At 37.1% G+C, this 18,324-nt stretch overlaps 1 protein-coding gene across 2 annotated transcripts in view; it reads right to left on the bottom strand.

The window, feature by feature from the left end:
* Positions 1–4,985: 4,985 nt before the first annotated feature.
* Positions 4,986–18,324, bottom strand: part of Myt1 (protein kinase, membrane associated tyrosine/threonine 1) — a 52,092-nt gene continuing 38,753 nt past the window's right edge. For both annotated transcript variants that reach the window (XM_067127210.1, XM_067127211.1), the window contains exons 8-10: positions 11,824–11,989; positions 7,373–7,541; positions 4,986–7,206 (exon numbers count right to left, since the gene is read on the bottom strand). In XM_067127210.1, coding sequence (XP_066983311.1) covers positions 6,969–7,206; positions 7,373–7,541; positions 11,824–11,989 — 573 coding nt within the window. In that variant the 3' untranslated portion in view covers positions 4,986–6,968. The remainder of the gene's footprint in view (positions 7,207–7,372; positions 7,542–11,823; positions 11,990–18,324) is intronic.

The following is an 18,324-nucleotide window of genomic DNA, read 5'->3' as shown; positions in this document are numbered from 1 at the left end:
TCTGTATATTATATCTGTTAGTGAGGAAAACACAACCTGTTCTCTACATGAAAATCATGCTTGTCTCAGAGCTTCCTTAAGAAATGAGGAATTTTAGTAGGTGGTGAAAATGTGTTTTGAATCTAAACATTTGTGTCCTTGTGTGAGAAGAATGCAAAGCCCCAGAAGCTCCTGAAGTTTTTGAAACCATTTTTATTCATAAAGACCTAAATGTATCCAGACCTCATTTAGTGACATCCTGTTTATCAAGATTTTGCAGTAATGACCCCCTGGCTCCTAGCCCCTTGTCAAATGGTGGGCTTTAGGGAGCAGATGCTAAGAGTCAGTTCAGAACATGTATGCAGTACCTGGGTAATTGCTCCAATTTAAGTTTATTTGGCATTCTCACCTCATACCTTGTATGTTTTCTCTTCTTCCACTGTCAGGATTGACCCTTAGCCAACAACACAAGTGCATAGAGAATGTATTGTTTAGATTACTTTAGAATGTGGAGGAAGGTGAGGGTGGATGGCATGCCTCACAAGTGGAATTTGAGTAGCTTGATGTATGTGGTCAAGCAAGGCTGAAGTATTGTTAAACCTTGCTCTCTGTACTGGGTCCAATCCCTAGAAATATGTTGGATTCTTGCATACATTAAGGAAAAGAAGCCAATAAAGCAACCAGAGCTGTGAGTACTGTGACGATGATTATTATTATTATTATTATTATTATTACAGTTAGTGCTCTAGTTACAGTGGGGATACGTTACAATGACCCCATTGTTACTTGAAAATATCATAACTTGGAGGCACCGTAGCCTACACTATATAGTCTATACATACACTGTACAGTACTGTACTGTTACTTTTTTTATTTTTAATTGGTCTGTAATTATTAATATCAGCTAATTCTTTTTTATTTTCATTTGGTCTGGAGGTTCAATGCAGATTGGAGATTTCACAGCCAGTGCACCAACGAACAAGACTTATGATAACACATGTACAAACAAAGAAATTGCATAACACAAGAATTGGATGTGTACACTATTCTCCAAGATTCAGTCTGTCGTCAGGCATACCTGAACGATGTCAGGATGTTGATGGCTACGTTGAACTAAATTTTGTAAGGGGAGGATGGCGATGACAAAGCAGCAGGTTCATCAATGTGCTCCCCTTCAGCTGTTATTTCTTCGGTGCGCGCAATTTAAAATATTTTCAATATTGTCACATCGGTATCTCCATCATGACTTCAAAATGTCGTAACCGGTATTGCATCGTAACTTCGAAATATTGCAGCTCAAAACATCGTAACTCAAGGACTACCTATTCAGAAGATGAACCTGTTCATATGGAAAAAGCCCACAGGGGCTGTTGACTTGAAGTTCAAGCTTTCAAAGAATTTGGTGTTCTTTAGAATAAAGTAACACAAAAATATTCTAATTATTGATCATATATCTCTAAAACCCATTACAGTAAGTAAATGGCAGATGATTTGGAATGATGAACAGGACAGTGACAGATTAAAATAGACCAAGCTTAATACTGGATATGGAATTCATCATATTGAAAGGACAGACATTCACTCAATGTTTGATGTATCAATATTTGATGAATAGCCTTTATAATCCATTCCCTATGTTTGTACTGTAGAGTAACATTAACAGTCAAACCGCTTTTGTGTGAATGCTCAAAATATAGTAAAAAATAAACGTCAAGTTTTGGATACCGATTGGCTAGAATTTTGTCATTCTCCATTTTCAAAATTAATCCATTAAATTTTAGAGATGTGCAGTCAACCCCAGGTATTCGCAGGGGTTAGGGACCACAACCACCCATGATAAGTTGAAATCCAGGATAGATGGAACCCCCCCCTCCAAAAACACTTCCAAGTGCCAATTTTAATAGTTCTAACACCAAATATACCTTGAACTCTCATCCTGAAACACTTTAAAATCATTTCAGTCATCTTACAACATTACCCTTAAAAATACGTATATGACTTACAGCTATGCATGAACACTCCTACAACTGTTACTGTACTCTTACAAGGCAAAAACCAATCAAGTTATCCCTGTACTATACCTATTTAGGTAGACACGTCTTTCATACAGTATTCAAACCTTACCATTTTCTTTTAACATAGGGTTGACATTGGTTAAGTAGACAAGTGCAGTCACTAGGGTCGGTGTTAGCGATAATTGGTCTTGACACCTCAACGTTTTGAAGAATTGTTTGATCTAGGAAGATGATTGGGTTAGTCCTTCAGTCTTGACACACTGAAGCTGTTACTGTTTGGCTCTGTCTTTAAGGACCATGGGCATAACAGCCATCGACCATACCATTAAAAATATCTTCTTGTCCGGTCAGAGAAGTTGAGAAACAATTTGGCTGGTCAGTACTTGGATGGGTGACTTCCTGGGAACACCAGATGTTGGCGTCTAGGAATCTCTTTCGCATTCATGGTTAGAAATGTTGGGGTTAGTCAATACTTGGATAGGTGACCTCTTAGGAACTTCAGATGCTGTTTGCATCTAGATATGTCTCGCATCCACGATTCAAGTCTTGTGCTTACGACTTCCTGTCATTCTGCCCGATTCATCAAAGACTGACAATGTGTGAGCATTCCGTTTTTAAGGACCCAAAAGGATACCAAGTGCCCAAAGGCTTTTTGCATTGTCACTTTGGACTTCACCTCCAAACTAGTGACGACAACTTGATTTTGGTTCCAAATCAGCCAAGAAGTGGTGTCTAGTACCTCCACTTCTTTTGACTTTATGTTATGGTCAAACGGGCGTACTCCACAGCGGTCATGTTGGACAACAATACGTTCCGTGCAAGATTTCGTAAGGTCAGGGGCACTGGTCTGCCCCTAGCATTCAGGAAGAACCCATCAGACAGGTACTAAGGATGGGAATGCGGTCACAACAGTTCCTTATTGTACTCTTGTTGAGGGGTTTCCTGATCTGCTGGTCCTCTGGTCGGAGCACCATAAGAGCAATTAGCCCTGTTTCCTTGTCTACCTCTCATTCACTTTGCCATTGATCGGTACAAGTCCTGCATCTTTACACTAGAATTTCCAGCAACTCCTGAGGGTCTGATTTTCTTGCAGGGTAACAGGAAATTAGTAGTGTACCTTTGAAGTTTTTGGAGAACATGCTTACAGGGGTGGTGCATCTTCTATGATTAAGATAATCCAAGACTTCCCCCTTTTACTTTATCCAAGCCAGGTCCCTTTCAGTGTCTTTGCAGCCTTTCATCTGATTGGGTTAGACCCCTTCTTGGTGGAGCTCACAATATACTGTAAGTGCAGTACGTTCTCTCGAAATTTTCAGTCCTAAGTGACTCGTTCTTGGTGCTCTAAGCCTGACAAGAACTTCTTTCAAGATTTAGATTGTTCTTTCCTGGCCTTAGCATATACTGTATATGTTGAGGGTGGCTCTCATTCCATTTTTCCTCAGTGAGTGGTAGCTCATGACTCATCTCTTTTGACAAGATTAGGAATCTAATTTCTTATTCCCTCCGAATGCAAGTTGGAGATCCAGATGAGACTTGGTGTTGCTGGCTTGTGCTTTCAGTACTTTCTACAGTTATCCATTCCTGGAGTTGGATTGTATTCTTCTTTTATTAGTGCTGATTAGTCTGGAAAGAGTAGTCTAGGAACTTTTTATCTGACGTCTCAGACCATCACCACCACCTCCTCTGAGGAGGTTGGTTCCCTTCCTGTGGGAGGGATCTCACCGTTTTGTTGAACCTCTTGGATTTCTGGGTAATGAGAGTTGGTGTATTATTTTTCCCTATTCCTCACTCTACCTGAAGGATGTTCCCTTGTAAGTCCTGAATGCCCTTCTTCAGGACATGTGATGGCTGTCCAACAAGTTGTGCAGTCCCCTGGTTCAGTGTACTTTAGCCTGGAGGTGGAAATGGAATGACTGGAGTCCATTCCATCCTTATTTCCTCTTTCAGTAGCAGCATCTTGGCTAAAGTACATGCTGGAGTCTGGCAGGGTACAGGTGACTGCACTCTGGGCATTTTCTCCCATTTGATAACTGGGAGGCATTTCCCTCATTCCCTTTTTTAACAATGGAGAAGGGGGACTAGGTAAGTTTAATCTGGCACCCATTTCTGGAATTTACCAGGACGAAACTGCCAACTAACATGGTCTTCTGCAGGAAACGTCATGTTCTCCAAATAGTTTCTGAGTAACCCTTCTAGCCTAGAGGCACTAGAGTCCAGGTCCCTACTAATCAGAACAACCATTTCCCCAGACTGGTAGGAAGTTGCAGGAGACATGACAACTGGGATCATGGCAATACTTTGGTGGTTCTCCAGTCATTTGAAGGGGACTGACCTACCAAAGAAGCAAGTCTCCTAAATAAAAAGTGGTGGTTTGTATTCCCATAGGTACGAATAAATATTGAATAACAATTTGTATTTTTCCCAGGTACACAAACCAGAGCACTTTATACTTTTACCTTGCCTCAACCACCCCGCTCAGTCCCTGTAACCATAGTGAAGGTAACGATCAGTAAATGAGGGATACTCCCCCCCCTCCCCACCTGCTACCCACTTTGTTACCAAGTTATAAACCAGTTCCTGCTCATGCTGAAAGGTACTCCTATATAAGATGCTGTGGTTTATATAATAGGGAAAAATACAAATGGTTTTTTAAAATTTTTAATTTTTCTATAAATGAAATTCCAATGAAACTTGGTATATATAATGTCCTAAATGTGTTTAAATTTTATACCAAATTAATAGCATAAATATTGTAGACTTATTTTCCTCTATGAGGAAATATAAATCAACTTATCCATAAAGTTTACATGTTTAACAAGTTGACCTGAGAGGAGCCTCGAGAGACAATTTCATTCTTCATAATCAAACTAATTCCAAGTCAACTGCATATGCCCTAACACCAATTCCAATAGCTCCAAGTTTGACATAAAAGTAGCTTTTCTCTAAGTTACACTGGGAACAACTACAGATAAAATGATAAATAAATTACAATGATATTCAAAACTATATTCAAATTACAAATCTTTACAAGCTGTAGAGTACTATTTTACATCACTGAGGTATATACAAAAATACAGTAGTTTTTACTTATCTTCAAAATCAGAGGCAATTTACATCTTATAATTACTGACTAAATACAAATTTTATAGTGGAAATGGGTACTTGATACGCAGAGGCTTCACAAGAATACATCAGTGTGAAAATAAAATTAACAAATGAGCCAGTTTTAACATTTGGCTCAACCCTGAAGATTTTTTGCTCCATGTACCACTAATAAATTTAAATGGTTACAAAAATAAACTTCCAGTAAGCATTTAAAAAATAAAATTAGGTTTTAAATAGACTGAGTACATTGACTACATACTACTATTATGGTCCTATTTCCAATATTATCATTATTAATCTAACCAAACCCATGGTTTTATACTTTCCTAGGAAAAGAGAGGAATGAAAATGGAGTGTTAAGAGATACTGTATTCCTTATATTTCTATAAAAAAAAAAAAAAAAAATCCTAAAGTTAGCAGCTACTGTACATAAAACAGTGCCCTTTATTCAGTTCCTGATTGAATTCGATTATTGTTACTTCCATGTACAGTAATTTAGGTACTACTATATAAAAATTCTCTAACAAACTGTAAATTTTTACTGTATCACTAAAAGTTGCAAATCCAAGGTTAAGTGTTTAGCCTTGGAAAAATATTTACTGCAGACACTATGTTGCCTAATACTTGGTCAAAGAATCCTAAAACTATTTATATAACTGACAAGAATAAATTAAAGTACCACCAGAGATATAGCCAATACAAATCACAGTAAATTATATTCCTGTACAATCACAGTCATCTTCTTGTATGTAGTTCTGACCAAAGAAAAAGACTAAATATTTCTGCAAGTCAATGCATGTTCAAACCAAGGTAATTTTAAATTTCCCTTGCAAACCCATCATTTTACATGAAGTTGATGAGGTGCTAAATATATAGCCACATACTGATTATAGAAAATCACTTAAGTATATTTTATTTTTAAAGGTGGGGAGGGCTGTTCGGCAATTTAAGTTTTCTTGTAGCAAACTAATATTTTAAAAGTTACTTATGATTTAACAAATTCCTTGTCTATTGCTTTTATGTATTGCACAAATTTTACTGTTACCCAAGTACTAAAGCATTAGTTCCAAAAGTAGTTCACCCATATTGTTAGTGGAAAAGTAAAAAAAAATTGCAATTTCTCTTTTAAAGTGCTTACCCTTTGAGATGGGATGCTGAAGTCTGGGATCTAGTTCAACTGTCAAAAATATTCTGATCACATAATTATTACTATTATTAACAGACTGGAGAGAGAGAGAGAAATTTGCTTTGCTGTTTCATTTCAGTTATAAAACATACAAAGCCGGAGAGCTCATTTCATTATAATGATGAATGTAAAAATCTCAAGAATGAATGACGAGTAACTTGCATATTGTGCTGCTATATACAGTTAAACACTAATTATAAAACACAAAATAATCAATTATCAAGATAGGTACTGAGGAACATAGCATTTTTTGGTAAACTTAGGTAGAAAAGTACTCTGTATTGTATATCATTACGAATCTAAGTAAAATTAGAAAAGTACAATGTATCATATATCATTACCAATCTAATCATTATGAATTTCAGCCACTAAATGCACTGCAACTGATTTATAAACAAATAATTACTTCCATTATTACCAAATTTAGTATAAAATACTGTACTTGAAATGTATGAAGAAAATTTTCTATACAACAAATGTAAAAACATTTTCCATAACTTTCATATCCATGACTTTTTCATGTAAGAAATATTAACAATCCAAAAGTTCATGGCAACTACAGACTGCATAATCAAAACTATTACATGTACAAGGCTTTAAACACAATCTGCTCCAAAACTAGTCTAGACTTGCTTAACCACTTTATAAGCTATTTCACAAACCAGCATATGAAAGATTGCTATTCAGTCTTCATCCGATTCTGCTGCATTGAACAAATCTATCAAGTTTCTTGAAGTTAGATTCATGGGTGGGAAAGGATCCTCATCAACTACTACCTCCCTTTTAGGACTGGGAGAATCACTGAATGAAGAAGCAATGCTCCCACTCTCATTTTTTAAATCAGGGTGCTTTTCAGTTTGATGCAATCCTCGTCGCCTAAGAAAAGACGGTGTATCAGCAACTCTTGGACTTGAATTAAAGCTGCAATACGTAAAATACCATTCATTAATACTGCTCCTAACAGTTAGAGCTGTGATAATAGAAACTGATATGTCAGCATAACAAATTTGAATACAGTATCATATGAGAAACAACATAATAACTGGAGCAATTATTTCATGTCAATGAATGCCATCAAATACCACACCTATTTCTAATTATGGGAGAAGTTCTGATGGCTTCATGGCGTAGTTTGAAATGGTGGCCAATTGGGGTAGAATTTCCAAAAGGGTGCCCATGATAGTGATTTACTTCACTGCTTGAAGTAGATATGTCACTCAAGGGATGAGCAAGGCTGTGATCATCTAAGCCCTCATCTGAAAGAAAGGAAATACATAATGACAATTTTTTTCTACCCTCATGTAAAATATAACCCCAGTACCTTTAAATTCTAATTTTTGTATTAAATTTTCTGAAACAAAATCAAGTGTATTCCATGGTTTTCAAAGTAACTATGAGCAAAATGGGACTTTTAGCCATGGTAAGGTGTCATGGCATTTTGTCAGCCAGAACCTAGAAAAGCACTACACTATAGCTAATCATTGCCTTACCATACTACTAACCCTACCATCAATGAAAAATATCCTTAAAACAAGGCAGAAGGGCAATTGTTAACCTAGAAACCTGGCTGAAGTACTGCCAACACTACTGAAGGCCAAGGCTACCATCTATATCTGAGCATTCAGAAGTTGCAAAAAAAGAAGTAGCCTGACTGGAATGATCCTAAACATTGCCTGAGTGGAAAGGATGGAAAAGTGTGTTTTAAATCATGAAATACCCAAAATGCATTTATTTAATACATTTTTACTTCTTAAATTTAAACCAACTATTATAATACAGTAATGAATTATGACCTGACTAGCTAGTTAAGCAAGTACATCCTGAATGAAAAGTTCTAGTAATTCTCCACAATTAATACATATTCCCACTGCTTAAATAAGGGGACCCAGCACTACATACATAAACCTGTCATTCTGTGTTGATGAGGGATGCTTAATATGATAATCTTAAATGTGATTGGGTAGGGAGGAAGGTCCTTCTAAGAGTACAAAAGCCTTATTTTCTACAATAACTTAAAATCTTGATTTTATGTACTTATCAACAGACAAACTTAAGCTCAGTTACTACTTACAAAGGGAGGAAGTCTGTACCAACTCTCTGAAAGTGACCAAATGGAGATGCAAAATCCTGACTGTGGGAGCCTAAAACTTTTCACAGTAAGGAATGAAATCCCTGAAATCTGATAATGCTTACCTGCCAGGTTTCATTTGGTGAGTAAGGATATGTGTCACCACGACCAAAAAGAATCTACAATTTACTGCAATGTAGACACAAACTAGTCAAGCAATGATCATGAGGAAAGACATGTCCATGAGAAAATCTCAGCAGATGAAACTGTTAAAAGCTGTTTAATATTTCCAACACCACATTAATAACTGAGCAAACACATTCCTTATAAGCTAGATCTATAGTGATGGTTCTATTATCTGGTTTATGACTGATTAACCCTTAAACGCCTACTGGACGTATCATACGTCGACTAAAATTGTCTGTTGGGTGCCAAGTGGACGTACCGTACGTCGACTACAAAAAATTTCAACCTTCGGTCAACTTTGACTCAACCGAAATGGTCGAAAAATGCAATTGTAAGCTAAAACTCTTACATTCTAGTAATATTCAATCATGTACCTTCATTTTGCAACAAATTGGAAGTCTCTAGAACAATATTTCGATTTATGGTGAATTTTTGAAAAAACTTTTTCTTACGCCACTGCGGTAACTCGCCGAAAATTTCAGAAATTCTTTCGTCATTTTGTCATAATTTTTGCACTGTTCTATATTAGCTGTTACATAAAGTTTTATATATGAAAATGTGCACAATTTCATGTACAATACAACAGAAAATAACTCATGGTTGTAGCTTTTATCAGTTTTGAAATATTTTCATATAAATCACGATAACTGCCAAAATTTCAACCTTCGGTCAACTTTGACTCGACCGAAATGGTAAAAAACGCAATTGTAAGCTAAAACTCTTACATTCTAGTAATATTCAATCATTTACCTTCATTTTGCAACCAATTGGAAGTCTCTAGCACAATATTTCGATTTATGGTGAATTTTTGAAAAACTTTTTCCTTACGTCCGAGCCAGAAATTCTTTAAATCACGTTGTCATAATGTTTGCACTGTTTTATATTAGTTGTTACATAAAGTTTTATATAAGGAAATGTGTGCAATTTCATGTAGAATACAACAGAAAATAACTCATGGTTGTAGCTTTTATCAGTTTTGAAATATTTTCATATAAATCACGATAACTGCCAAAATTTCAAGCTTCGGTCAACTTTAACGCGACCGAAATGGTCAAAAAACGCAATTATAAGCTAAAACTCTTACATTCTAGTAATATTCAATCATGTACCTTCATTTTGCAACAAACTGGAAGTCTCTAGCACAATATTTTGATTTATGGTGAATTTCTGAAAAAAAAATTTTTTCCTTACGCTCGCGTATGTAACTCGGCCGAACATCTTGGAAATTCTTTCGTCATGTTGTCGTAATGTTTGCATCGTTTTTCGTTTTACATTAGTCGTTACATAAACTTTTATATATGAAAATGTGCGCAATTTCATGTAGAATACAACAGAAGATAGCTCATGGTTGTAGCTTTTATCAGTTTTGAAATATTTTCACATAAATCACGATAACTGCCAAAATTTCAACCTTCGGTCAACTTTAACTCGACTGAAATGGTAAAAAAACGCAATTGTAAGCTAAAACTCTTACATTCTAGTAATATTCAATTGTTTACCTTCATTTTGCAATAAATTGGAAGTCTCTAGCACAATATTTCGATTTATGGTGAATTTTTTGAAAAACATTTTCCTTACGTCTGCGCTGTAACTCGGCCGAACATCTCAGAAATTCTTTTCGTCTCGTTGTCGTAATATTTGCACCATTTTATATTAGTCGTTACATACAGTTTTATATATGAAAATGTGCGCAATTTCATGTACAATACAACAGAAAATAACTCATGGTTGTAGCTTTTATCAATTTTGAAATATTTTCATATAAATCACGATAAATAGAAAAAATTCGACTTTCGGTCAACTTTAACTCGACCGAAATGGTCGAAAACTGCAATTGTAAGCTAAAACACTTACAGTCTAGTAATATTCAATCAATTAACTTCATTTTTCAACAAACGGGAAGTCTCTAGCACAATATTTCGATTTATGGTGAATTTTTGGGAAAAAAAAAAAAATTTTTTTACGTCCGCGTTCATTTAATTCATGCATCATTTTGTGATAATATTTTCTCTGTGTTGCTTTGATCGTTTTACAATTTTTTATATACCAAAATCATCGCAATTTAGTGTACAATACAAAGAAAAAAAATTAACTCATTAGCTTTAACCGTTTTGCTTACAACGCGATTTGTATACAATTATATAAGAGTTTTTTTTGCTGTCATATATTCCAATATTTATATATGATAATGATATTTTTTTCATTTCTGATGGTTGCATACTAAACTTCAGGCAATGACAAAAAAAAAAGGAGCCAAAAATGAACTCTTAATCTTAAAAACTAAGCGTGCTGTGACTTTTTGAAAAAAACTTTTTTTCTGCTTCGGCGCTAACTCACCAAACGCCGCCGGCATACGGGAGACGTTTTTGTAAATAGAGGCTCGGCGTTTAAGGGTTAATAAGTTAACAGGTGTCACAATATCAATGGCTCCAAATACTGAAAGTAAGTTAAAATTCATGTATACTAAACATTTCACATCCATATTTCCATATACTCAAACAAAACTGATCAAGTCATGAAACATTTATAGACCCAATCTGACTAACAACCCTAACTTTACAGTACCTGAATAAAAATGTACTTATTAGGTTATTATAAAAATATCTTATATAATAAACTTAAAAGCAATCCTAAATAAAAAAACTCTCTTCCAGTACAGGCAGTCCCCAGGTTACGACAGTCTCAACATATATTGATCCAACCTTACGACACTTTTCAAAAATATTCATAAAAAATTCATCTCTGACTTAAGGTGAAAATCCGAAGTTAAGGCAACGTTAGGCTGGGTAGTACATATATTTTTCATGATAAAAAAATTATTTACTAATTTTCAAATAACACTAATGTAAACACAGCAAAATATCAGTAAAATGTTTAAGCAAAATCCCTTAATATTGATCTGTTATCATCGTTATTTATGCACTGTATAAAAAAACCATCTCAACATTTGTAACTGTTTACTGATGTAAACATAACTCATTCACCAACCCCACTCTCTCTCTCTCTGTGTCTCTCTTTCCCAAGTTATTCTCTCTTTCTGTCGTAATTCATGAATAATTTCTTACCACTACTGGTAATATAGAAGTGACAGACATATATGGGGCATTTATTGACTAATGCTATCAGTCAAGAAAAATATTTTAGTACACCAATTCACTTATTCAGCAATTTGACAATATTACTGATGTTTTACAAAAATGTAACAAAGTAACCACAGAACCTACAACTGAGGTATTGGGTAATTAACCACAACATACAGAAATTGATGCTACAAATGTACTTACCATCTGAATATCCACTTGCAAAATCTGACTCTGTTATCTTTGAATTATCAGGTGAGCTCCCAGAGTGAGTTCTCTGGCAGACACTTAAGAAGGGACGTGAAAGGAACATAAGCATTACAGAAATGTACAACCAAGTCTGCATCATCACTAATCTGGCCTTCATTACCTGTAACAATAAGTTGAACCTAATTAAAAAAATGTAACACAACAAGAATTACATAGATCAGTTTAAAAGATAACAAATGCAATCTACTCTCCAAGTCTACACGAAATCTTAAGAATACCATAAAATGTATGTATTCACAGTTACCCCACTAAACATAGTAATGTGACCAAATCCACTTAGCCACATATTTTTGGCATATACACTCTTCAAAATGTATAAAATTCCCATGAAATTGGCAGTCACATCTTTCTCTAAATCTTTAGCAGAAAACCCTTATGGACACAGGCAACACACTATAAACCCAAGGAGGCTCCACAGAGAAATAAATCAGCTAAGAGAGAAGCTAAAGGAAAAGGCGACTCTACTCCTGTTAGTTGCCTTTGAGAAATTGTGAACCACAATAAATCTGACTGTTTTCTATCCCATCAGTCATAGACTAATGTCCAGGGTCAGGCTCATGAGGTCTTTGTTGGCCTTCAAGATCTCTGCCATCCTTAGAACTGGTACTTGGCATTACCAGAACACTCTGTTGAGATTTTTATCTGCATGATGAGATTAAGTCTTTTTGGTTTGTACTCACTAGCTCCCATCACTGGTTTATCAATCGGGAGGGATATGGGCCATTCACTTTCATTCCTCTTGCCTGATGCACACTTAAAATTACAATTTTATAATAAAATAAAGTTTTATATATGCTTACCAAGTAATTACATAGCTATTAGTTTCTATTAACCAGCAGCTAGAATTTTGAAATTCGCAGTAGCTCTACTGTTATTTTGGCTAGGCAAGCGACCCCACCCACTTTCGGGGTAAGAGAGGAACCAATTAGCAAACTGTCTCTATATGTTTATGCCTTCCTAATCATGCGAGGGGGGGAGGGAGGGCTTTGATTATATAATTACTTGGTAAGTATATATAAAACTTTATTTTATTACAAAAATGTCATTTTTATATAAGCTACTTACCAAGTACAGTAATTACATAGCTGAATCCCACATTGTAGGAGGTGGGGTGCATGGATTATCTATCCTAATACATTAAAATTGTAATGTAAAAGAAATACACTTGCTAGTATTAGTAAAAATGCTTGCTGGTTCCTTACCTGTCGAGAGAGCTGCTGCAGGAAGGTACTGCCTCTGGATGGCGCTCATCTCAACATATAGCGGTGTGGTGGTGTAGCCAGGAGTCGCCTACTACATTAGTGGGATTCCTTTGTTGCAAAGGAGTGTCCGATTGCACACAAAGAATTAACAAAGTTGCCCCTGCACTAGGCACAGTACCAAAAAACAAAACCAAAGAATAAAAAACACAATCGCCTACAGCTAAATGTTAAAAAAAATACCATTACCCAAGCACTAATAAACAAAAAATTGGTGAGCACTCCAAGTTCATCCAGGCTCCCCTACAACTCAACACCATGAATCCAGGTGAGAAAATAGGAAGGATGAAGGACGACTTCCTACACTCCCTCTCCCAACACCATACCAGCTACCGAAATAGGACCCCAGGTACTGCAATTTTCACAGACAATTTCAATTTCACACAAATAATGAGCTGCAAACACCGATTTGCATATCCAAAACATTGTTTGTATAATAGAGGTAATAGACAAATTATGCCTAAAAGCCAGGGATGTGGCAACTGCCTGACTTCATGCGCTTTAACTTTCACTACGGGCAACACATCCTCTTCAATTTGAGTGTGCGCGTCTAGAATAAGAACCCTCATAAAAAATGCCAAGGCATTTTTTGAAAGAGGGCGAGGACAATTCTTTACTGAGCACCAAAGGTTGCTCAAAGGCCCACGAATCTTTTCTGTTCTAAGTAAATAGTATTTCAATGCCCTTACAGGGCAAAGGGTTCTCTCTACGCCCTCCAGACCTAAATATCTATTAAACTTTTAATAATGAATGAGTGAGGCCAGGGATTGGAAGGGGTCTCATTCTTAGCTAAGAATCATAGGGTAAATGAGTAAAGTGCATTACCCTGAGAGAATCCAATCTTTTATCAAAAGCATGTAACTCACTCACCCGCTTGGCAGTCGCTAACGCTACTAGGAACAGAGTTTCCTAGTTAGGTCCCTCAAACAGATAGATTGCAGGGGTTCAAAACGTGGTTGTAACAGCCACTTCAGAACCATGTATAAATTCCAGGCTACTAGCTCATCATCTTTCTGTTTGGTTGTGTCGAACGACTTGAGATCAGAAAGATCTTTATTAGCGGAGAGATCTAAACCCCTATGTCTAACTACAGAGCTCAACATTGCCCTGTAGCCTTTAATAGTTGAGGTAGACAGATTCCTGGAAGACTTTAAACAGAGCAGGAAATCTCTTATCTCTGCTACAGATGTCTTAGAAGATGAGATGTTGTGTCTCCTACACCAGTCACAGAAGACTGTCCACTTGCCTTGATAAACTGTTCGAAGAATGTTGTCTACAACAAGCAATAGCATCTGCAACTGCCTTTGAAAATCCTTTGCTCGAACCAATCTGTAGATAGTCTGAAAGCAGTCAGAGTCAGAGTGGACAGTCCTTGATGGAACCATCTGAAATGTGGTTGTTTGAGTAGTTTGGATTTTAGAAGCAACAGCCTCAGAAAATCCAGCAAGTCCGAGAACCATTCATGTGCTGGCCAGAATGGGGCTACTAGGGCCATCTTTACATTTCGATGATTTCAGAACTTGTTTATTACTTCTCTCACCATCTTGCATGGGGGAAAGACATAAAGGTCCATGTTCAACCAATCTAAAAGCATTGCGTCCGTCACCCATGCTGGCAGATCTGGCGCTGGCGAACAATACAGAGGGAGACGATGGTTCTTTGCAGTCAAAAACAGATCTAGAACTGACCTTCCCCACAGTTTCCACAACTCTAGGCATACAAGAGGGTCGAGAGTCCATTCCATGGAGAGAACGTGCTTTCGACGGCTGAGTTCATCCGCTAACACGTTGAATTTCCCCTGAATAAACCTGGTTAAGATCTGGGTTTGATCCTGATCAGCTCAAATGAGCAGGGCTCTTGCTGCTTGGCAAAGGGTAAACGAATGAGTTCACCCTTGTTTTCTGATATAGGACAGTGCCGTGGTATTGTCCGAGTGGATGGACACTGTCCATCTCCAATGCAAACATTTGCAATCTCCAGTGAATTCCCATCAATTCTTTCACAATGATGTGCCATTTCCTCTGTTCTGAAGTCAAAAGGCCTGAAACTTCCTTGTCTCCCAGGATGGCTCCCTAACCTAGGTCTGATGCATCTGAATAAACATTAGGTCAGGGTTCAGAGGGAGCGATTTTCCTTGAGTGAGCCTGTCTCTTGAATTCCACCAAACAAGATCCCCTTTTATTTCCTTTGCTATCCGAAAAACGAAAGAATCCTGCGTATTTCTTTCTGTTCCAGTTGATTTTCTCATGTGCAGCCTTCCCAGGGACACAAACTGTTCCATGGATGAGAGAGTTCCCAACAGGCTCATCCAGCTGTTCCCAGAACAGGACTGAAGGGTGAGAAATTTGTCTACCTTCTGAAGGCACAAGTCTACCCTTTGGGGGGAGGGAAAAGCCCGAAAACCCGAGAGTTTATCCCCATCCCCAAATAAGCTATCTCCTGAGAAGGGGTCAGTTGAAACGTTGGGAAGTTTATCAAGAGACCCAAATCCTGGGCAAGAAGAAGGGTCTTGAGAAGGTCCCCGACACATTTTTCCATCGACTAGGAGTGAATGAGCCAATCATCGAGATACAGTGAAATGTTGACCCGCCATCAAGTGTAACCATTTCGCTATTGGGGCTAGTACACGCATGAATACCTGTGGGGCTGTCGACAGGCCGAAGCAAAGGGCTCTGAACTGGTATGCTTTGTGCTGGAACACGAACCTTAAAAACCTCCTCGAGTCCTGATGAATCGGGACATGGAAGCCTTCATGTCTATCGAGATCATCCAATCTTCCAGACGAATGGATGCAAGGACGGACTGGGACATCACATTTTGAATTTTGTTTTCCGCACATACAAGTTCAGGGCACTTACATCCAGAACCGGCCTCCAGCCCCCCAAGGCTTTGGGTACTACAGTACAAACAGCCGACTATAGAACCCCGGAGAGGAGGTGTCCTCGACCAGTTCGACTGCAGCTTTTTTGAAGAGTGCTGACACTTCTTTGAAGAGCCTGCCGAGTAGGCCGTCAATGAGACAGGCTTGTTGGTTAAAGGAGGTTTCTTCAGAAACGGGATCGATCTCAGGACTTGTACAATCCAACTCACCGCTCCTCTCGCGTCCCAATGCTCCTAAAAGTGGAAGAGTCTTGCCCCCACAGGTGTGGGGAGGACTACATCCTCACTTACATGCAGGTTTATTAGAGGACTTCTTGCTTGCCTGAGGGGTGAAATGGGCGTTTCTGCGAGGTCTGGGGAAGCCTCTTTGTCAGCCTCTACCCTGAAAGGGGTGAGATTGAATTGGAGAAACTGTCCTAGAGTTGAAGGCTGGAGACTCTCTAGGTTGCCTCACTGATTGTGCGAGAAGGTCCTGAGTGGACTTTTTCTGCAGATTAGAAGCAATCTGATCTGAGGGAATAGGAGCTTCTTGTCAAGAGGAAAGAAGAGGAGCATGGACTTCTGAGAAGGTGTAACTCCCTTTGAGGTGTAGGAACACAAAGCTCCCTTTTCTTGAGAATTTCCATCACAAATAGCAGGGATAATTCAAATGAACCATCTCTAATTCCTTTATCTAGGCATGAGATGACCCCCAAAAATCTGAAGAGAAGTCTTCCAGAATATGAGGGCAATCCTTTAACCCTTTAACGCCGAAGCCCTATTTTCAAAAACGTCTCCCGTATGCCAGCGGCCTCCGAGAGGTAGCGCCAAGCGGAAAAAGTTTTTTCAAAAAATCACAGCGTGCTTAGTTTTCAAGATTAAGAGTTCATTTTTGGCTCCTTTTTTCTCATTGCCTGAAGTTTAGTATGCAATCATCAGAAATGAAAAAATATCATTATCATATATAAATATTGGAATATATGACAAAAAAAAACGTATATAATTGTATACAAATCGCTGTAAGGAAAACAGTTAAAGTTAAAGCTAACGAGTTAATTTTTTTGTTGTATTGTACACTAAATTGCGATGATTTTGGTATATAACAGATTGTAAAACGATTAAAGCAACACAGAGAAAATATTATCACAAAATGATGCATGAATTGCAACGGGCGGACGTAAAAAAAAAGTTTTTTCAAAAATTCACCAAAAATCAAAATATTGTGCTAGAGACTTTCCAATTGTGCCAAAATGAAGGAAATTGATTGAATATTACTAGACTGTAAGTTTTTAGCTTACAATTGCATTTTTTGAACCATTTCGATCGAGTTAAAGTTGACCGAAGGTTGATTTTTTTCTATTTACAGAAGGTTTGAAGGGTTTTTTTTCGTAACCCGAAAATTTAAGTCGGAACATCGTTATTCAAAATCATAAGAAAATATTTAAAATCTGCATTGAAGAGCTGCAAATTGAGAATGATTTATTTTTGTTGTATTCGTTACATGAAATTGAAGAGCTAAAGGAATGATTTATTTTTGTTGCACACATTTTGATGTATAACACTTTATGTAACGAATAATATGAAAGGGCGAAAAATTACGGCAAACTGACGCAAGAAATGACACGATTTTCAGCGGAGTCCTAATGGAGCTGAGCGGAGGAAATTATTTTTTCAAAAATTCACCAAAAATCTAAATATTGTGCTAGAGACTTTCCGTTTGTTGCAAAATGAAGGTAAGTGATTGATTGTTACTCGAATGTAATAATTATGGCTTATTTAATGCGTTTTTCGATCATTTCGGTTGAGTCGAAGTTGACCGAACGTTAAAATTTTGTCAGTTATTGTTATTTCGTGAAAATATTAAAAAACTGTGAAGAGCTAAAGGAATGATTTATTTTTTGTTGTATTCTACATGAAATTGCGCACACTTTGATGTATAACACTTTATGTAACGAATAATATGAAATGGCGAAAAAATTATGGCAAGCAGACGCAAGAAATGCCAGGATTTTCAGCGGATTCAGCGCGCGTGGAGCGAAGGAAATTTTTTTTTCAAAAACTCACCAAAAATCTAAATATTGTGCTAGAGACTTTCCGTTTGTTGCAGAATGAAGGTAAATGATTGATTGTTACTTGAATGTAATAATTATGGCTTACGGATGCGTTTTTTCGATAATTTGGTCGAAGTCAAAGTTGACCAAAGGTTGATTTTTTCTATTTATCGTTATTTCGATGTAAATATTTAAAAACTGTGAAGAGCTAAAGGAATGATTTATTTTTGTTGTATTCTACATGAAATTGCACACATTTTGATGTA

Source organism: Macrobrachium rosenbergii, chromosome 25 (assembly GCF_040412425.1).
Source record: "Macrobrachium rosenbergii isolate ZJJX-2024 chromosome 25, ASM4041242v1, whole genome shotgun sequence".
Lineage (NCBI taxonomy): Eukaryota > Metazoa > Arthropoda > Malacostraca > Decapoda > Palaemonidae > Macrobrachium > Macrobrachium rosenbergii.
The sequence above is the reverse complement of the archived record's forward strand: the minus strand, read 5'-3'. Positions and strand labels throughout refer to the sequence as shown.